The sequence below is a fragment of the Denticeps clupeoides genome, chromosome 12 (assembly GCF_900700375.1).
Source record: "Denticeps clupeoides chromosome 12, fDenClu1.1, whole genome shotgun sequence".
Classification (NCBI taxonomy): Eukaryota; Metazoa; Chordata; class Actinopteri; order Clupeiformes; family Denticipitidae; genus Denticeps; species Denticeps clupeoides.
The window spans coordinates 14,538,031-14,558,420 of NC_041718.1; the positions used below are offsets into that span (position 1 = coordinate 14,538,031).

Below are 20,390 nucleotides of genomic sequence, written 5' to 3' on the forward strand. Positions count from 1 at the left end.
GGTCCTGCTGGGCAGCTTTTGATCAGGATCACCGCTGCCGGCGCATCGCACAGGAACGGGAAGAGAGGGCAAGAGGGACAGAGAGCATTACAACAAAATACTCTTGCAATGGTGCTTCATCGGCAGGGGTCGCACCTACTGTAGCATCCAGTTCGCTTTACAGCCGTCGGGTGTCTGGAATTCCCACTCTGATGCGAGAGACAAAGGATGCGAGGCAGGAGCGTCGTGCTGGCAGCTCCATGCAGACGGTCCTTTTGTGTCGGAGATGCACGCTTCCTCCTCCTCCTCCTCCTCTTTTTTTTCCGGGAGCTCGTGACGACTGTGGGCTAACCCTGAGGCACAGACGACTGGAGAACCCCTCCCCTGCCCCTGTCCCTTCTATTCCCCTACAGTCGTCTCTTCTCCGCTTCTGCCCTGCTTAGCAGGTTTCTGTTTCCCTATCTCGGCTAATCTCCCCTTCCCTCTCTCTCTCTCTCTCTCTCTCTCTCTCTCTCTCTGTCATCCCCTCCCTCCCCACAGCTCAATATCTCTCCTCCCCTTCAAAGCCAGCAGTCTGCTGTTCACTCCGGGCAGCTTGCTACATGATCTCGCGGAAGACGCCGCTCGGTGTGTCACTCCAGCAGCTCGATGCCGAAGCCGTCTTAGATTCCCATCTGGCCGGCAGCGGGATGCTCCGACTTGGGCACTGATCTCTCCGCGCTCGCTTTCCCCTTTCCCCTCCTCCTCCCCCTTCTCCTGATCTCCCACCCTCTAACCATGACCCCTTAACCCCTAACCCATCTCCCCCTTCCTCAGCTCTCCCTCTCGACCATGTTGCCATGTGTCCGCTGGCTCCAGACTCTCCTCGCCTTTCTCACCTCTGTCTCGCTGACTCTGGGGGACAACTGTCCAACTGGCTGCCTCTGCCCGGACCCTCACACCGTGGACTGCAGCGGCAAAGGACTAACCCGCCTGCCGGAATCCATCCCGCTGGACGTGCGCCGGCTCCTGCTGTCTGACAACTGGATTCCCCGCATCCCCTCCGACTTCCTGGTGCTCTACAGCGACCTGGTGTACCTGGACCTGCGAAACAACTCGCTCTCGCGCATCGAGCCCGGCACGCTCAGCACCTCCTCCCGGCTGGTCTTCCTCGACCTGGGGAGCAACAACCTGACTGAGATCCCCAAAGGGACTTTCGGGGAGTCGCGGAGCCTGATCAAGTTGCGGCTCAGCAACAACCCGTACCTGAGCATGGTGAACGAGGACGCCTTCCTGGGACTCACGTCCCTGAGGGAGCTGGAGCTGGAGAGGAACGCCCTCTCCGGCCTACAGGTGGGCGCCCTGAGCCAGCTGCCCTCCCTGCGGATGGTGAGGCTGGAGGGGAACCCTTGGGTGTGTAACTGCAACTTTGCCAACCTGTTTGCATGGCTGATGGAGAACAGACACAAGCTTCCAAACGGTAAGCCGTCTGCCACTGGTTTTACCAGCAATGCTCGGGCTTTTTATGCTGCTATTTTTAATCTTCTCCTCTGAAATAAAGAGGAACCCCCTTCTACTGTTCTAAATTTGGCTTGCCCCCTCCCTCCACATACACTCATGGCAGGAGACAAATGAGCTGTGTGCTTTGAGGGAAAGCTTGCGGGGATGAGCTGCACGGCGGGGTGATGCACCGACCTCAGCTCAACTCCCGTTTCAGTCCTGCATTCAGTTCAGTGTGTTTCCTGCTTTTGCGCATGTGCATGCTGAGCACCTGAATCTTTCCCCAAGGCAAGATTCTGTATGTGTGTGTGTGTGTGTGTGTGTGTGAGAGAGAGAGAAAGAGCTTTTCAGGCTGTAAGTGGCCCAGTTGCAACCATGCTGTTCATATGACCGATGCTTTCAGAGCCTTTTTCCCTCTCGCTCCCCTGCCGTGAGCGGGATCCAGTCCTGGCACCGTGCTTCTGCTTGGCTTGGCTGCATAACAGCACCAATATGTTGGTTTGGCCCTGGCCATCGTCTCAGCAACACTTGCTGAAACACATGAGCAAAATCTGGAGCACTGCGAAGATAAAGAGGATCAGCTGAACTCCCCGAGGAGGAGAAGAAGACACTATGGCTCAGCACTGCTTACATGGAGTTGATGCACTTTTGCACCCCCTCACTTTTGTTCTGTTATTCTCTGGACAATTCTTCAGCTATATATAGCAGTATTAAACCATTAATAATTCCATGATAGGCTCCAGAGCTGTCACTGACACCAAGTGTTGGAGGTGTTATTGTATAAATAGCATTTCCACATTCAGAGTCATTCAAGTTCAAATACATTAGACTGAATTGTGTCAAATATTTTATTCACTGCACAACTACACATATGGGACCTCTATGTTTGCATGTATTACCCATAATCACATGGCAACCATATTCCTCTGTTGTCACACTTGGGTCGTAAATATAACTGTCAATTAAGCCACTGTGAGAACTGCAAGTTGAATAAAATGCGTACCATAATTTTCCGTTTAAACACATTGAAAAAATCTGGATTCCTAAAAGGGCTCATAAACAATTATTGGGTTAGTTACAATGTTACATCTTTAAATGTATGCCATTACAATAGCCATCAGTGCATTATTCCTGACACTTTTGGTAGGTGTCATGTAGCAAAGTTAATATTAAATGACATCTGCTTCCAGACTGTCACTTAATATTATCTTGCAATGTGACACCATCACAATCATCTAGAATAACACTCATTCAATTATTGTGTACATGTACTTGAGATTCCCTTTTATGAATGAATGGTTTTAGATACCCAATTATGCTACCAAAAAAATAAAAGAAACTGAGATACTGTTACATGTAAGAATCACAGGTAGTAATTAATTCAAATAGTAGAAATTGTAGTACCAGTAATTATCAGGGTTATTAATTACCAGATCCAATACACAACATACCCCAAATATTTTCAATAAATTAATTAATAGATTTGCTTATATGGAAATATCAACTTATAGTATAAGTTTTCATCCACAGTCATCAGAGCAACATGGGCACGATGTAAATGGTCAATGCAAATATGATGAAACGTCATCTGTCTGAAATTTGGTTCTATAGCATTAAAGAGAATAAATCAATTAATTTCTTGGATAAACTCAATATGAAACCCAGATGACATTAGAAATTATGTCCATCACACAGATGCCAGACTATATACTTAATTTACTGCATGATGGTGCTGTTTCTCTTGCCTTATTTAGACATGGGTGCTGTTTCAATCGACACACTATTACTGACTACCAGTCTGACAGGAATAGTCAGGTATTGCATTGTAATTGGTTAAGACTAATGGCCTCCTACTGCTGCAACTTTCCCCAAATCAAAAATCATTAAAGCACACTTAAGTATCTGTATGACAAACTCCAATTAACAGAGAAACTAAAACCCCTAATAAGTGCTGATTCTGCAGTCGGGGCCAGCAGAGGCAGAGAGAAAGCGTAAAGAACAGCGTGTGTCCACACTGGTTTCCGGATAACTCGTTCGACTTGTATGAATTTTATAAAATAAACTATTTTCAGGTGTTCAATCAGAAGGGATGGGTTTAACATGACAATTTATGATGAAACATGTTTGGTCTCCTCTGGTATATTCAAGTAAGATTCTATTGGCTGTTTCTTGGGCACACCTGCCAAATGGCCCCCACAATATGCCTTCATGACAGGGGTTTGGAGCATGAGTGTCACCTTATGCTCAGCACCGCATGTTCATGAGTCGGGAGATAGTGGCATGCCTGGTCAAAACCTCCATCTGCCCCTGAATAAACTATGGGAGCCTTTCCAAAGAGGGCAGGGGCTGAAGTCTGAGTGCTGTTAGATGGCCATGTACAGAAAGAACTGTCTTCATCAGTACAGGAGGTGAAATCATTTAGGAATTATAAACTGATATTGCTCTGGTCATAGTAACACTATTAATTGGCTATTGCATTATTATACAGTGTATTGATGGTACAACTTATTGAATATTTTTTTTCGCAGTCACACACTATTTAAATGGTTCATGGTCATTTGGGCCAATAATTATCTGTTGTTGAGATTATCTGTTGTTAATCTATTTTGTAGATTTTTTTTCAAAATAAGATTTAGCAAAAGTATAGATTAAGTCTTATTATAGACCATATAAATGCTGAGAAAAAAAACGAATTATTTCCCCTTTATAGTCCTTAGACCAGACAGTCAGTTCTCATGACTCTTTGAGAGGGATTTCCTTATCTTCAGTCCTCTCTGAATTTGTACTTTTGTGAACAGTGTGAACACTGGCAATTACTTACTGTCAAATGACCACATTTGTCTTCAGAAAGGACAAAGTAATGAGAATCTCTCACACTGAAATTCCCTGTAGGTTTAATGTGCTGAAGGTTTTGCCCTTTTAGGGCGTCTCCAATGGGTTTGGACAAGCAATCTGACTGTGACTGTTCAATAGAGTCACTGATATTGATCCTATCGACTGAAAAAGCACAAGAGCCCAGAACATGAGTTGCTAGTTGCTAAAGATTTTTTTCAGCTGTAATTATTCATCCATGGTGTCAGTGAAGCAGGTAAATTATGGTGTTCACCCAGTCAGTGATAGTACTTTGTAATAGTTTGGCATGACTGAGACATTTGTCCTGTATTGTCTATGTTATGCATCATCTTTGCATTTTTTTTTTCAAACTAAAAACAGAATTTATAGACAGGAGTACTCATCTGCAAGCTAGCAACAACTATAGTGTTGGGCAAAAACTATTTGCCTATAAAACTAAGATGTAGTTAATGTTTGCTATTCATACATTGCTAGAAAAGGCCCAAGTTCAACGGTCCTGTCTGCCCTCACACGCCGCCACGCCCTCATCGCCTCTCCTCCGGCAACCAGTCTCAGCTCCCATCAGCGTTATCCCGAATCAGCCCCTGCATTACCTCCTCAGTGTCTTTAAAGACTTACATTTACAGCATTTATCAGACGCCCTTATCCAGAGCGACTTATAGTCAGTAGTTGCAGGGACAGTCCCCCCCTGGAGACACTCAGGGTTAAGTGTTTTGCTCAGGGACACAATGGTTGTAAGCGGGATTTGAACCTGGGTTTTCTGGTTCATAGGCGAGTGTGTTACCCACTAGGCTACTACCACCCAGACTTGGTTTGTTCACTGCTGGGCAGATCGCTGTTTGTACAAGATGTGTAAAGTGTTTGTTCCTGAGTACCCTATGCTCAGTTTTGGGATCATGTTTTTTTTGTTACTATTCATAAAATTTCTTATTCCGTTCAGTTTTGATCTTGGGTCCTCCATTCCTGTACACTGTCTGGTGTATTATCACAATTTAAATTTGTCTCCACTTAGATTTGCTTCACAGTTATGGCAGAGTTGTCATACTCGTTAATCAGACTTTCTACGTGAATTAAAATTTAATTATAAAATAGATTCAACCCAAAATTATTGTAAGAATTGGCAGACCTGCACTGTCACGATTGTTTTTATTTAATGGGGACAAGCAGCCTCCATATATGTCCAAGGATTGTATTCATTTGCATAATAATAATAATAATAAAAAAATAGAAATCATAATAACAATAATATACATTACTTTATTTCCCTCCGTAGTCCCTTACTCTTTAAACAGCTTCCTTGGGGTAGGTATTACGTTTAATTCTCCATAATTAATTAGACAGGGTCCTTAGCAAATGTTCATCAGTAGGTTACAGGTTACATCACTTTTAGGCCATATGTGGCAGAAAGTGTGCTGCATACGTGTACTTTATTCAGGGTTTATGTGCGTGTTTGTGTACAGTGCGGGCAGGGCATTAAACAGCTCTGTTGGTGACCACCATGCATGCCACGACAGATGGACCCTCATCAGGAGAATGAGGTTTCTCTGATAATCTCCTCAGTGTGCATCAAAGGTTTTGACCAGAATAAATGAGCACATTGCAACTGTCCTCTCTGAGCCCTTGCCGCTGAGAGTAAAGGAACCCATTCAGATAACGATGGTCTACAAATCTAATATACCGTCCAGCGTGCCGACTGCATTCTTTTTCCCAAACGGTTAGCATTTTGTGGCTATAAGCTTCTCAGGGGGCTTACTGCTCCGCACAGCATGGCTGGGCCTGCTTGAGCCATGGCCGCTCTTTGCCGTGTTGATTTCTCCTGTGCCCTTTGGTCCCGCTTCCCTGTTTGCGTCATTTTGATTGGGCTGCGGTGCAGAGTGGGTTGTAAATGCAGAAAATCCCAGGATTTAATGGATTAAAAGGGTCCTTATCATGGATGGCAGTCGTATCGTGGATCCTATAGAAGACGGTCCCGAGTGAAATCCAGCACAGCGGCGTGTGGAAATGAAGATACCTGGGAGCACTAGCACCTGATAGAGGGTTCTGTAGGAGATGAATGTTTCAGCGGGGAAATGAGTACAAACATGATCCGCTGCTGTCACTGCTGCTCTCCGGGTTAAGCATGAACACCGGGAATCTATAATTCAGGGTGCATTTTTGAAATCGTGCTGGTACCAGTGCAGAGAGAGACCCTCCGCAGACACGAGATTTGGAGAGCTGGTGTGTCGTCTGGTGCCGTCCGCGCTGGGTGTCATGGAGGGCAGTTCAAGTGACATGCTCACTCACTCAACGTTTGCCTCTGCAAAACCTCTCCGGTTACTTTCCACTGATCAGTTGTCAGTGGCCCACTTCCAAATATTACAGCGCAGCAAGCGGACAGATGTTTCTGCAGATATTTCCGTCCTGCAGCTCATATTAGAAAATGTGAAGTAAAAAACGAGAAGTAATGGCGGGGGAGGAATAATAACTTTCATTTTTCACAGACATACATATGATGTTATTTTACAGTATAATACTACCATTTAAATGCAAGGAAACCGGTTATGAATGTTGTGTGTGTGGGTGTGTATGTGTGTGTGTGTGCATGCATATGAGTCATGAGGAGTCGGTAGACTCGGTAGACACACCGCCTGCGAGTGACCGTGCACATTTTGGCTGGGCTTCTAAGTGTTTGTGTGCAAGGCAAGGTCATGTGACTGAGCTCCCCGAATCCCCCTGAATGAGGAAAACATGCCGGGTTTGAGTGACTGCCCACCAGCCCTTACTGTCACAGACTGACTCGTCACTTTGTGCTGTCAGACGGTCTCTTTTTGTGGCGCCTTTTCACTCCTTTTTTATCTCTGAATGGAACACTCTGTTGTGTATATCTTCAGTGGAGCTGTTCACATGCAGTCTATTTCTGTTTTCATAAGAATGAGACATATTTTAAGATGAAAAGTTGGTCGCAAAACAATCTGTTCAATTCTGGACGGGCATTCAGTCCTCTGGCATGTGAAGGTCCTCTCGTGCACAGGTTATTTTAGGGGTCACAAGTTGAACCCTACACCTAAACCTTGGCATCATACAATATCAAAGGTGATGGATGGAGTTGTTCTCTGGTAAACATCTGCATCGGCCATGTAAATCCATCAAATTCCAGTCTGATAGTGGCTGACGTCTTGGTGCCATCTCTGTCCCACAGCCTATCGCTACCCCAAACTGTAATCCATCAAGTGCTGACACATTCTCTAGCTCATACCTGCACCTGAACCCCCTCTATCACGCCATCGTATTCCTCTGGACTCACTTTTCAGGTTTAATGGAGGAGGTGATGGGAATTTAAAGTCAGTGCCGTGGAAGTGGGATCAAGAGCTGGGTGGCCTTGCTGACTCTCATTAAAATCAAACTGCGGCTGGGAAGGGGGGTCTTCTTACAGGGCCTTCCTAGCATAAAAATGTTCAGGTCACTGACATGGAAATAATGTACATCTGATTTAATTGCACTAATTGCACTAACTGTTAGTAGTAACTGTATTAGTGGTACGGACTATAGAGGCAACTGTGTTGCTGTGCGCTTAAGGATTTCGTTAAACCGTGAAGTGTGAAACCAATGGACCTGCTATACGACAAACTAAAGGTACTACTACAAATATGCAACTGTGTATTCAATTATTGCTGTTTGGACAATAATATGTTTTATATTAATATTGTGTGATGAAACAGCTCATATCTGATCCAGCTTTTTAGAGAGATGCGTTGGTGGGACACCAACTCAGAACTAATCATGGTGTAAATCATGAAGCTGCTGTACTGATTCTGTAAGGCGATATTCCAGAACAACCCCTGATTACATCATTTGTGCAGATCTGAGCCTTTGTTCCACCACTGAAAATAACCGTTCCCTTGAGTTTGATTATGACAAGAGTGTAAAAAGTGGGACCTGCTAGCTGGGGGGATAGAGTGTCACCCGGAGCAGACACCCCCATGTCGGACAGATGAGTGTCAATGACACATGAGACACTGAGCTCACCGTTGGCACCCAATACCTGACCCTGGCTTCCTGATCACCCGCTGAGTGTCTGTGGCTTTAGATAACTGGAAACAAACATGGCTTGTGTACTTTCCGTTCTCTCAGGTGTCTGTGCTTGTGTTGTCCGGTGTATTACGATATTACACAGTTCTTTCCGATTCTACGAGTTCCAGTGTCCATGGTTCTTCATCATGAATCTTATTTTTAGCCTTAGTAGCAGGCAAAGTGCTTAATATAAGCACAAAACCAACATGTCTCAAGCTGTTTTCTGCAGACCATCCCAGCAGAAAAGCAGCACCTGCCATATATGATTTAACCATGATAGGATGTTACACTGTCTGTTGTCATGGAAGCAGTTCATCTCATGTAGAGTGAACCATGGGAACAGCAGGGTAATCAAACTAAATGCAATATAAGACAATTTAAGTTATTGTTTTGACATGTTGCACAAAAGCTTAATTTCTGAAAGGATCCAATGGCATAAGGGACTTGGGTGATGAGGTCCAAGGTCTCAGAAGATTGATCAAAATTTTGATTTACCATCAGGCTACTAAAAAAAAAAATCTAGAACCTCTTAGCCACTTTCTTCAGAATCTGCACTTATGAGCTGAAGTGTAAGGCTCATAAACCCGGGACATCAAATCACAGCATTTCATCACAGAAGAGTTGGAATTTGGCCTGGATGTATGGTGCAATTTCAGAAGCACCGGTTTCCACTGGCCCCCAGCCCCCCATATAATTTAAATGTAAGTCACAAGTGGAAAAACGTCGCCCGTGTGGCACAATCCACTTCACAGATCCTGTTTCTCCGGCTGCATCCAAGCAGAGGCGTTAAACTGACACACATCATCACGAGCCGACTTGTATTAGCCTGCCGTCACACGTTACTGTAAGCGGCCTTGACCTCATCACTCATTTTAATCACAGGGGATGAGCCAACACCATAGGATAGCATAGTATTCTATAGTATCATTTAGAATTGGGAATCGACTGACTTTCTTTGTTCTTATATAAATAAATAAAAATTTGTGCAAAAGCAATGTAAAATAGTGAGCCTTTACTGAAATCTTATTTAATGCTTAGAACTTCACCTGAAGTTCTTTAGGGACAGTCTCCTCCAGGTAGAGTATCAGCGGTGATGAATCGCAGGGACTCCCCGAACCAGGTCACAGTATTCTGAGGTCAGACCTCCACACTCAGAAATGTTGATTTATTCTGCGGCAGGAGAATATGGGTCTGTCCTCTGTCCCCCCTGAGCCTGAGGAGGAGTTAATGACTCAGGCTCGCGCCATATGTTAAACAGGCCATGTTTGATGGTGTGAAGCTGAATTAATCAACGGACTGAGACAGGATGGAGGAGAGCGGTCAGATAGGATCTTCCTTCGTGGGGCCAAAGGCCACAGCGAAGTCCACGCAGCTAGGAGCTTACCTCAGAGAATATAAATAGAAGGCCATTAATCTTTTTCCCCCTTAAATTATGCTTCTTTTATTGGATGTTCCAGCTTTCAAAACATGTTGATGCTTTACCAACTTTAAAGCATGCATATGGTCTGTGTCAAAGCTGAGGACATTTTGCTGGTCTTCATTCAGATTTGACCTTGGGTAGTAAGGGCAAGGTTAAAGTTGTGTGTCTTTAGAGGCTGCTACACATTTATAATTCATGCAAGTGAAAGTGAAGTTATTGTCATTGTGAAACAACATTGTGCCCTCTGCTTTTAGCCATCACCCTTGGTGAGCAGTGGGCAGCCATGACAGGCGCCCGGGGAACAGTGTGTGGGGACGGTGCTTTGCTTCAGTAGCACCTCAGTGGCACCTTGGCGGATCGGGAATCGAACCGGCAACCTTCTGAATACGGGGCCGCTTCCTTAACCACTTGGCCACCACTGCCCCTCATGAAACTCCTATAACCAATGTCTGCAGGTATAAGTGTGTGTTTTCAGTTATTTTGATATATTTTGAAATTAGTCTTATTTAGTCTTTATTATTCATCCAGACTCATTTAAGTCTGATAATGTTTCAGTCGAAGTCTACTTCAAGTCTAAGCATTTTAGTCATATTTTAGACAGAATTATCCATGAATATTTTAGTCTAGTTTTAGACAATGAAAAATGATGACATTTTAGTCTAGTTTTAGTCAATTAAAACTGTATTTCTTTAGTGATGGAATTCTATTTAACCCAGTCTGTATAATACAAGTACCCAGTAGAAGAGACAAAAACAACATTTTCTTTTAGTCAATCCCATTTCATAATTATAACAAGGATTTGTTATTGTTGCCTTATAGACTCAACGATGCTCTGATTTGTTTCACATTTTTTGTATATTCTTTTTATTTTTCACTTCATTGTATACATTGCTTCATCATTTTCCCCCAGCCATCTGCAAAACAATCACTAGTATCCTGAAATCAAATGAACATCGCAATTGTGTATTGCGGAAGTGATGTCATCTGTGCAAACACATAAGAGATACAGGAAAAAATAACATGATATAATAACACAATTAAATGAGAGTAAATATAACTATATTCCATTATAGTTAACGTCACATGACCAGCATTTATGTCTCATCTCATCTTTATCACATCAAAAAGGTTCTTTAATGAAGATTTTTGAGGACAAGGGTATAAGCACTGCAGCACCCCATTGATCTAATGGTCAATCCCACACATAACCTGACGGCCCTAAATCATGTGGAGTTAACCGTGGCTGGAATGAACATCTGCAGGTGTGGACCCCGGAGTGGTGCCTTTGACGGCTGAAGCGTGACCTTCTAACAGGTTCTCTTCATTATTGAAATGCCTGAGGTGCAGGCTGAGCTCCTTCGGGTTTGCCTTGGTCTCACAGGATGTGGAAGCATCCACCCACCTCCATCACACCTCTGCTCCAATCCCACCTGCGAGAAAAAATTTTAACATTCATGCCAACATGTCATGCCCTCATGCTCCTGAAGCTGAAGGGACTTCATTATTTTATTAATAAGTGTCTGCATTTGCCTGCATCCGTCATTACGACTGCTGAGGCTCTGAACCAATGACTTCAGACTGTGCCGGGCGCCGTTTTGTGTATCGGTAATGTCAAGGTGTGGCAGAGGTCAGAGGTTGATAGGCATGTCATGTCAGCATCTGACCTATCCATGTGATTTCTCTCTTCATCTCTGCTTCCAAAACAGGTCGGTCAAAGTGTAGTTCTTCCAGCCATAGGAAGAGGCTGTTGCTCTATCATTTACAGCACAGGCGAACATCAACGTCTGAAGCCTGCAAACCTGGAGGCAGAGCTCCGCGTTGTCAAAGAGCTTCGGCGTGTTCAGCCATGACGTATTCCTCTGCTCCGACGCAGCCACAGCACTGGGATTCTGTTGCAATAAACCATTTCCCTCCGACTAAAAATCATACATGCGCATAAAAGCATCTGCTTATTAGGCTCTGGTGCATGCCTCGAAGCGAGGCGCTCCACAGCGATCCGGGGAATGCTGAAGCGTGAGAGAGGCACGTTCACTGCGCGTTAACAAGCTGAGGTCCCACACTTTGATCCCTTGGTTGTGTCTGAATATAGCTCCATCCCCCACACCAGGGCAGCTCTGCGAGTCTGCATATGATCGTCCTCTCTCTCGCGCTCTCTCTCAGGCTTTCCCTGTCATCATTTTGGACTGATGAATAGCAAAGCCTATAGGGAGAGCTATCATCTCACATCTCATTATGGCACACTGTTTATTTTTGGCATACAGAGCGACGAATTTGGGTTCATTTTTGCCAAATTGTGCTTTTTGCATATTAACTCCTTTTCAGCTTGAGGGATTTATTGCGCCGAGCCACCTGCTCAGAAGTGTCATGCTGCCTGCCTACATACCATGTGTAGGCGTAAATAAACTTAGTTGAATTACTACTTCACACACATAGTGACATGAAACAATGATTCTCCGGAAGCTGGTGCTACATGTAACATTTAAACATGAAATAAAGTTACATACTGACATAAAGTGCACATGTGCGACACAGACAAACTGGGGTACATGAAGAGCAAACAGGACACAGGCAGTGCAAGAGTAACATTTAACAAAAAAAAACAGACGGCGCTAAACAGGTGAAATGCATGGTAAATATGCAAAGTAAAAGAGTGCAAATACTGCTGTGCAAAATAGAACGGTGCAATAATAGATAATAACATGCGGAAGTGGTTGGCCTAGCGGACTTTTGGAAGTGGACTTGTAATTATACATAAATTTTAAAAAAATTGCCAAGGTGCCAGTGAGGTGGCTCTGAGCAAAGTACCGTTCCCACCTCACTTCACTTCTTCAGTACAGAGGTAGTGTGTGTGAGTGTGTGTGTCATGCTCTCGAAAGTCTCCCTATAGAAGGTGGTTGGGATGGGTGGTGGGAGATGGGCTTTCCTCAGCGTCTGCAGGAAGTAAAGATGCCGCTGAGCTTTTTTGGCTATGAGATTCCAGAAGTGGTTCTCCTCTATAGATGAACACTAAGGAACATTGAACTTCATAGTTCTATACACTTCTATACATCGGGAACTGAATAAAAATTATGACTGTACTACACATTTTTTGTGTAATATTTAACTCAGTAATATTTAACTCAGTAAATCCTATAATTATATACCTGTACATATTCAGGTACAGTCCCTGGTCATTTTTAGCTACACCAACATTTATTACAGCTCATTACAGCTCAGCCTTTAATAATTTCGGACATTCTCATCACCAAATTGGACACGCTCGGCCTCTCCTCTCTCACATGTGCCTGGATCAAGGACTTTCTCACCAACCAACCCCAGACTGTTCCCCAACTCTCCCTCATTTGCACACTGAGCACCGGTTACCCACAGGGCTGTGTGCTGAGCCCCTTCCTGTACTGTGTGTACACCCACAATTGGAGTCCGGCCCACAACAACAATTTCATTGTCAAGTTTGCTGACGACACCACAGTGGACGGCCTTATCTCTAAGGAAGATGAGGCAGATTATAGAAAGGAGGTTCAGAAGTTGATAGCCTGGTGTTAGAAACTTAGACCTGAACACCAAAAACCCAGGAGATCACTGTCAACTTCAGAAGGCACAGCACCGACTTAGACCCCCTTTACATCAACAACGAATGTGTGGAGAGGGTCCACATCTTCTAGTTTCTTGAGATGCCTCAGCAGAGCAAAAAACATTATCAAGGACAGCTCCCACCCTGGCTTTCATCTGTTTGACCTGTTGCCCTCAGGAAGACTCTACTCTACTTCCTTCCTTCTATCCTACAGCTGGGCAATATCAATATTAATATTTATTGGCATTGAATAATGTGCAATATCTGTATACTGTTCAATAGCATTATTCTCACTGTCTAACATTCAATTCTTACCACATGTTCATCACTACTTTGAATACTTGGAAACAATGTGAAATAAATGTGCAATAATTCTAATGTGCAATAACATGTAACCCACACACACTATATACATATATACACTTCATGTAAAACCATACTCAGTTATATATTTTTCACTTTTCACTTCACTTTGTAATTCCTGGCCCTTATTGTATTGTATTTTTGTATATTTTTATTTTCTTGCTCTGTTTACTAGATTCATGTCTGCAATGAAGGAGCTGCTTTTAATCTCATTGTACATGCGTATAGTGACAATAAAAGGCATTCTGTTATAGACTCATATTAAACAGTTCACAATCTTTCATTCCTCAACTGGCCAGGTTCGACCAAAAGACCACACCTGAACAGACAATATTTAGGACCATTGTCAGCTCAGCCATGAAACTGACATGGTCATGGGATTTATGGATAATAGGATTGGTGGCATAGTAATACTGACCACCCACCCCAAACACTGCAGGGTGGAGAATATAAAAGCCACCAGCTATTCTGTGGTCAATCTAGTTTCTGATGTTGGAGCCTACCAGACAGACAGGTTTCCTTCTAACACTGCTTAATTTAAATGAGGTGATCATTAACAACCTTGTTATCCATGTGCCAGGTTGAGAGCACTGGGAAGCCCTGGGCAAGAATATGCAATTATACAAAACTGGCTATGACAACATCTGGGCCGTCGTCTATTAACACTACACATGCGCATCTTTAGCAAAAATTGTTCTTAATAAAGTGACCAGTGTTCCATATTTTGGAGTATTTGTTCCTGTTTTTTTATGTTAACACTTATGTTATGTTAATACTCTTCTAGTAGGTTAAAACTAGATGACCGATAAGCATGATTAACATAATAAACAGCTGCCTGTTTAATATGCATTTAGCATGTGCATGTGCCATTGTGCTGTCCTTGAACCCCTAGTGATTTAGCTTCATTTGCATCCTGTTACTATGCAAAGGCGGTCCTCCGTGTTCCCGATACAGGGCTACAAGGGTATCCCCATCGATGCATCCCACCTGTACCCTGTAACAAGGATGCCTCTCTTTTTAAAACCGCCAGTTGGCTTTGTGCGGGTCATAACGCTGCTCTTTCCTTTTTATTCTCCAATTACCGGGTGATGTGGTGTGTTGTATTTTTAACAAGCTTCAGGAGTACACTGGAGTCCTTTAAGCACAGCAAGGGACAAGCGAGACGTGTTTATGTTGCTCCGTCACCTGAACCTGCCTCCTTGTGTAATTACAGGCGTTGAGGGGATGGAGTGCTCGCTGCCTATGGACGGACGGCGCATCTCACTGAGCCAGCTTTCTCAGGACAGCTTCCGGGAGTGCCAGGTTACCCTCACCCTCACTGACCTCCTCATCATCATCTTCTCGGGCATCTCTGTGTCGGTGGTGGCCATCATGGCCAGCTTTTTCCTGGCCTCCACTGTCCACTGCTTCCAGCGCTGGAGCAAAGGCAATAAAACTGAGGAGGAAGAGGGCGAGGACTGAGGGTCACGGCCGACGGAGTGCCCGCCCACTCCGCGCCTTGTCCCTCCCCACTGCCCATTGGAGGAAAACATGGGGAAGGGACACGGCGTGACAGACACACACTGCACTTACTGTTTGAATTCCCAAATACCAGCTGGAACACAAACAGGGACTCCAGAGGTGAAAAGAATCCAATTATGTCAGAGAAGCCATTTATTTTCGCTCGGCAGGGTGGATGGTCTCAGGAGACTGTCAAAAAAAAACGTACAAGCCACTGAATGAATGTTTTGGTTGAAATAGCTCAGCATCTCTTCGGTGGGGGACATTGTGTTGGGTTCAGACCAGGGCCTTAGCATGAAAACTGCCAGGGATTTCAAAAGCTACTCTATTTATGGGATTCTTCACGACCCTGCCAATTTAAAGGGCCTTCATTAGTTGGTGTCTAATGCTGTGAATTCTTCACTAATTAGCATACTTGCAGAATACCTCCCAGCCTGTAGTTTGAACTCTCAGCTTCTACAATTTGTGCCAGACTTTCACATGCTCCAAAAAACAATTTCTAGATCCGTATTTCTCTGACGATGGTTGCAAATTGGTCCAATCGGTGATATAATGTGTGTTATTACAGTTCGCTCTGGTAGATACGACAGGGAATAGAATAGCTGTGAATCGCACTTTAAACTGTATAACCTTCTGGCCCGATATCCACTACGTGGACTGGAACCGCCCAGATCTGCCAAAGATGATGAGAAGATATGAGGGCCTAGCCTACAAAGAATCAGTGTGATCAGTATTGTAGGGGGGTTCTTTCTTTCTTTTTATTCTTTCAACGGTGACTGTGGTATAAACAAATGTGTATTTAATATGTGAAGATATTTGCATAGCCTATATAACTTGATTAGCTCATGCAAAAAATATATCTATATAAATATATGTATAAACACAATGAAATCTGGTGAGTCCAAATGTCAGCCGAATATCAAAATATTTTTTTACCTGCATATTAGAAACTATGCTATGAGTTATCATAATATAGCTTTTTTTAAAAAAAACAAAAAACAAAGAATCATATCTGTTTATTCAGACTCTTCTTCCAAAATATGTTTCGTACAACCCACATGGTAATTCAAAAATAATATCCATGAATTACCTTCTTTCCAGTACTGTTCATTCATGTTATGCTGATAGTAGATGGTAACCATCAGACATTTAATGGAGATTTCAAGGATTCCATGTATTCTGAAAATATTACTTGATTTTTAGATTCCACACATGCAATATGTAGAGCTGTTTGTCTTAGAAGCGCTGACTTCAGTGAAATGAACTTACATTTTATCTGAGCACAGACAGTAACACCTGCGGTGTTTTGCAAGGTGCATTTTAGGCATTGTTGCAGTGTTGGCTTCTCTGGAATGCATGCATAATGCAGTGAATCAGAGAAGTTAAGCTTAAAGGTGCATTGTGTACACATACTTAATTTAAATAATTCAAAATAACTAAAATTATTAAAAAATAAATAACAAAATACTAAAATAGCTGAAATTAAAGAAATATTTTTGGATGGTAAATATATCTTAGTATTGACCTGCAGAGATATTTATAGAATTGAGCTTGCATATTTTTATTTGATAAAGGCTTACTATTACTTTGTTTCAGTGACACAAACACAAACAGTGGTGGCAACAAAAAATAATAATTTACTGTGTATAATTTACAGATCTGCAATGCAATGTTGGCATTAAATTATTAAACTACGTGGCCTCATTTCCAATTCCCTCGGTACTGAAATGACAAAAATGTCACAGACGTTTTTCTGTGTACAGTAATCAGGAATAAGAACTATCAGATTTCTGTGTGTCCATGTATATGTCATATCCCACATATGATCAAACACAGTCAGTAGAAGGGAGATGAATCACAACCTTCAGATTTAACATTCATTCTCTGATTGTATTATTGTTATGGGCTCCCAGTGTCAGAGGTTTTTGTGTTTTATTTCTTTATGATGTTGGTGAATTTGGTGCAGGATCTGTGCATTTCTTTGTTTGTTCTTGTGACATAAGTATAAATAGCTAGGTGGCCAAAAATTACACACTGCACCTTTAAGCGCAACTGGAATCTGCTGGTGTTCCCATTTTAACTGGCTGCTCATGTGACAGCATAGAGTTTATTGAATGGTGCTTTTTGATTATGAGAGATTATTCATATGATCTACACCAATAGTAAAAGAAACAGCATAGTTTAAATCGGCCGTAATAATAACCTTCAGAAATTCTGGCCTATTTTCTGAATTGAACTAAATGTTTGTCAGACATGAGGCTCTTAGCTGCATGTGGACACCAACACATGTGCTGGCTTTTGGATTGTACGGATACATCAGAATCATGCCTTCTCGTAGAATGAGTGAACTATGGTATACTTAGTGTTCGTTGTTAATCTATGTATTCGAACTGACAACTGGGTACTTTTTTTTTGAAAATTACATGAAAATATTGATGTTACTGATATGATAGCGCCTACCATTGCTTACAATGTGCATTAGGAGCAGCATACAGTAATACCTATACCTATGACTTTATGTGTAACATGGTCTTTTGGAACATTTTGTCCTCGGTTTTGAAAGTACACCATGTTTATCAGTAGATGATATTCAACTACTGTGTAGTTACAGTGAAATTAAAATATCTGTATTTTTTAGTTGTATCTGTATTTTTGACATGTTCCTGCATGTCCTTCTAAATGACATATGTATGGTCCTTTGGGTTTTCCATCTAAAATGAAGCTTTATGACGTTGAAAAGAATATATATCCAACACTTTGCATTTACGTTTGTTTCTTTTAGAATTGTTTTTTTTTTATTAATTCCCTGTCAGTTGTCTTGCAATGCCAGATTGTGGGCGATGACAGGACCTGTTTTTCAAAGTGTCGGTCCCTTGTATTTCTACAACAACCCTAGCATTTGCAAAGCATTTTGTGAAGTAAGGGTGTGCTGTCAAAAATGTCATTATTTTTGTTTTTTAATGTCAGTCGTAATAAACACAAGCGACTGTGTTTATTCAGACAGTAAAAACTGTGTAAAAAAAGAAAATAAATATGCAATGCAATAATGTTCTAAGACGTACCTGTTGGCTGCTTCATTCATGACAGTGGAGCAGGTCTTTGCATTACTTGAACAATTGCGCTAAAAGTGATTAGGTCCAGGAGCAGAGCTCCTAATATTACTATAGCATTAATTTACCCTCGTGATCTTAATTAAGCAATGTTTGGAATGGAAACATTCCGTCAGAGAGTATTCCAGTTGCAGGACATCTGGGAAAATTCTAGAAACTACAGTAACTTCCGTAACTACATGGAACAAATACATAAATATAGATTTGATGACCTGTCCAACCGAGTTTTGGGAGTAACCACGGCGAAGAAAGCGAAACAAAATGATATGGTAAAACATTTTGGTGCTCCATTTGGAAGATTTCTTTTCTCAGTCCCCAGAAGGGATGGGACTGGATGGAAACAGTAAGCTCATCTGGTAAGTCACATGAACCGGCCACAACGTCATTAAAATGCATGAGCTGATGAGGTGATAAAGAACCTTGTGTCCAGGTCCATCTGTCAGACCCAGAGATTCCTGCCCGATCTTATATTCGAACTGCATTAGTGTCTCTTCTGCTTGTTTTCTATTCATCTAGTGTGATAGAAGTATCTCCCAGTGGGTGTGACAGCACTGCTCTATATTTGGAAAGGTGATGAGCAGACAAACGGGTGACTTCATCAGTGCTGTTTCCACTTGACTCTTCTGGCAAACCTGCAGCTTCTGGCTTGGCTGGCAGGCGTGTGATAAAGAACAATAATGCAATTTACCACGATGGGAATGGGTGCCACTCTGCCCTTGATGCATCTTAAACTTAAATCCTTTAACCCGTGTCTTCACCTGACCATGCAATCCGTGGGGAAATTCATCTACTGGAACTGTATACTGCAGCTGGATGCTGAAAATGCTGAGTGCTGTGGCCTGCCAATCGTTCCTGTGACTCAGTCACCAGACATTCCTTCATCAGCACGCTTTTTAAATTTTATTTTGTAGCTCTGGCATGTTCGTATTGGCCTGAAAAATGTGCTCTGTATTTAACCCGTCACCCTTAGTTTGTGTTGAAGTCAAGAGACTGGAGAGTTTGAAGACCAACACATTCCCAAGACTTGAGGGTACCAAGACCAAGACGCACCAAGGCGAGACCAAGATCGAGACCGAAAACAGAATAGGGCTAGAATCGACATCACATTACTCGGAACGACTGTAGAAAAATAAGGCATTGCTGTAAAGTTACTTGTAAAAATAAAATTAGTTGTTAGAGCCAGGAACAGCATATATGATTATGAATATGTGCTGTTTATTTAATATCACTATTAATATCATTGCATATGTGCAGGAATCATTTCAATGAAGTGGAACCCAGATTGCAAGGCATGCAGCCTTATATTTTTTGACCACGACAGATGCTACATGGGAAAGTTTCACTCAGAAAAACGCACTACGCACTCCATATCACAATACCGCATTCAAGAACTAATCCAACACAAGCCAAAGATCAAATAAATATAATTTCTGCTTTTTTTTAAGAAAAAGGTGCCTGATTGCATTCATGCTATCGTTTCAATTATATTGCTGCCATGATCCGGTCCAGCAGGGGTTACTCCGGGTCCGGACTTTCTTCTTCGTCCTGTGTAATGTTCTCTGATGTGTTCACCTGTTGTATAATTATGAGTGTATAAAGCCCCCCCCTGTTCGAGTCTGTTTGCCATCGGGTCATTGTCTGATGATGTTCCTCTGTCCTGTCTACTATGTATTAAACCCCTGTCTCGTGACGTCGTGTATATGTGTCCTCCTTCCTCGCCATGTCCAGTCATCGTGACATTTGCCCATACGTCTCTCATTTAAAATCCCCCAGATTTGTCATAGTTACGCGTCCTGATGGAAAACAATAATGTCAGCAATCCTCTCATATAACCATTTTATCGGACGTCATCAAGGGAAAGAGATGGGCTGTTCCAGCAAGATGTTCATAGTTAGTATCTTATACCATGGACAGAGACCTCTGGTAAGCTATGAATAGCTTCATATGTAATGATCCCTTGCTTTGAATTGAAGAAAACAGACATTTGCCTTTCAAATGTTCACTGATACTCTTAAATACATTTTCATCTAGCAAATTTGTCAAATGAATAATAGTAATACAATGC

General features: G+C 42.6%; 1 protein-coding gene across 1 annotated transcript; it reads left to right on the plus strand.

Moving 5' to 3' along the window:
- The first annotated feature begins 515 nt into the window (after positions 1–515).
- On the plus strand, positions 516–18,267 carry lrrc38b (leucine rich repeat containing 38b). The gene is made up of 2 exons (XM_028998459.1): positions 516–1,438; positions 14,929–18,267. Exons 1-2 carry the CDS (start codon positions 811–813, stop codon positions 15,174–15,176), a joined length of 876 nt encoding a protein of 291 aa, XP_028854292.1. The 5' UTR covers positions 516–810; the 3' UTR covers positions 15,177–18,267.
- Positions 18,268–20,390: the final 2,123 nt, after the last annotated feature.

Coding starts and splice junctions, on each gene's coding strand:
- lrrc38b (XM_028998459.1), top strand. CDS start 811: ATGTTGCCATGTGTCCGCTGGCTCCAGACTCTCCTCGCCTTTCTCACC. Junction 1,439..14,928: donor CAGACACAAGCTTCCAAACG/GTAAGCCGTCTG, acceptor GTGTAATTACAG/GCGTTGAGGGGATGGAGTGC.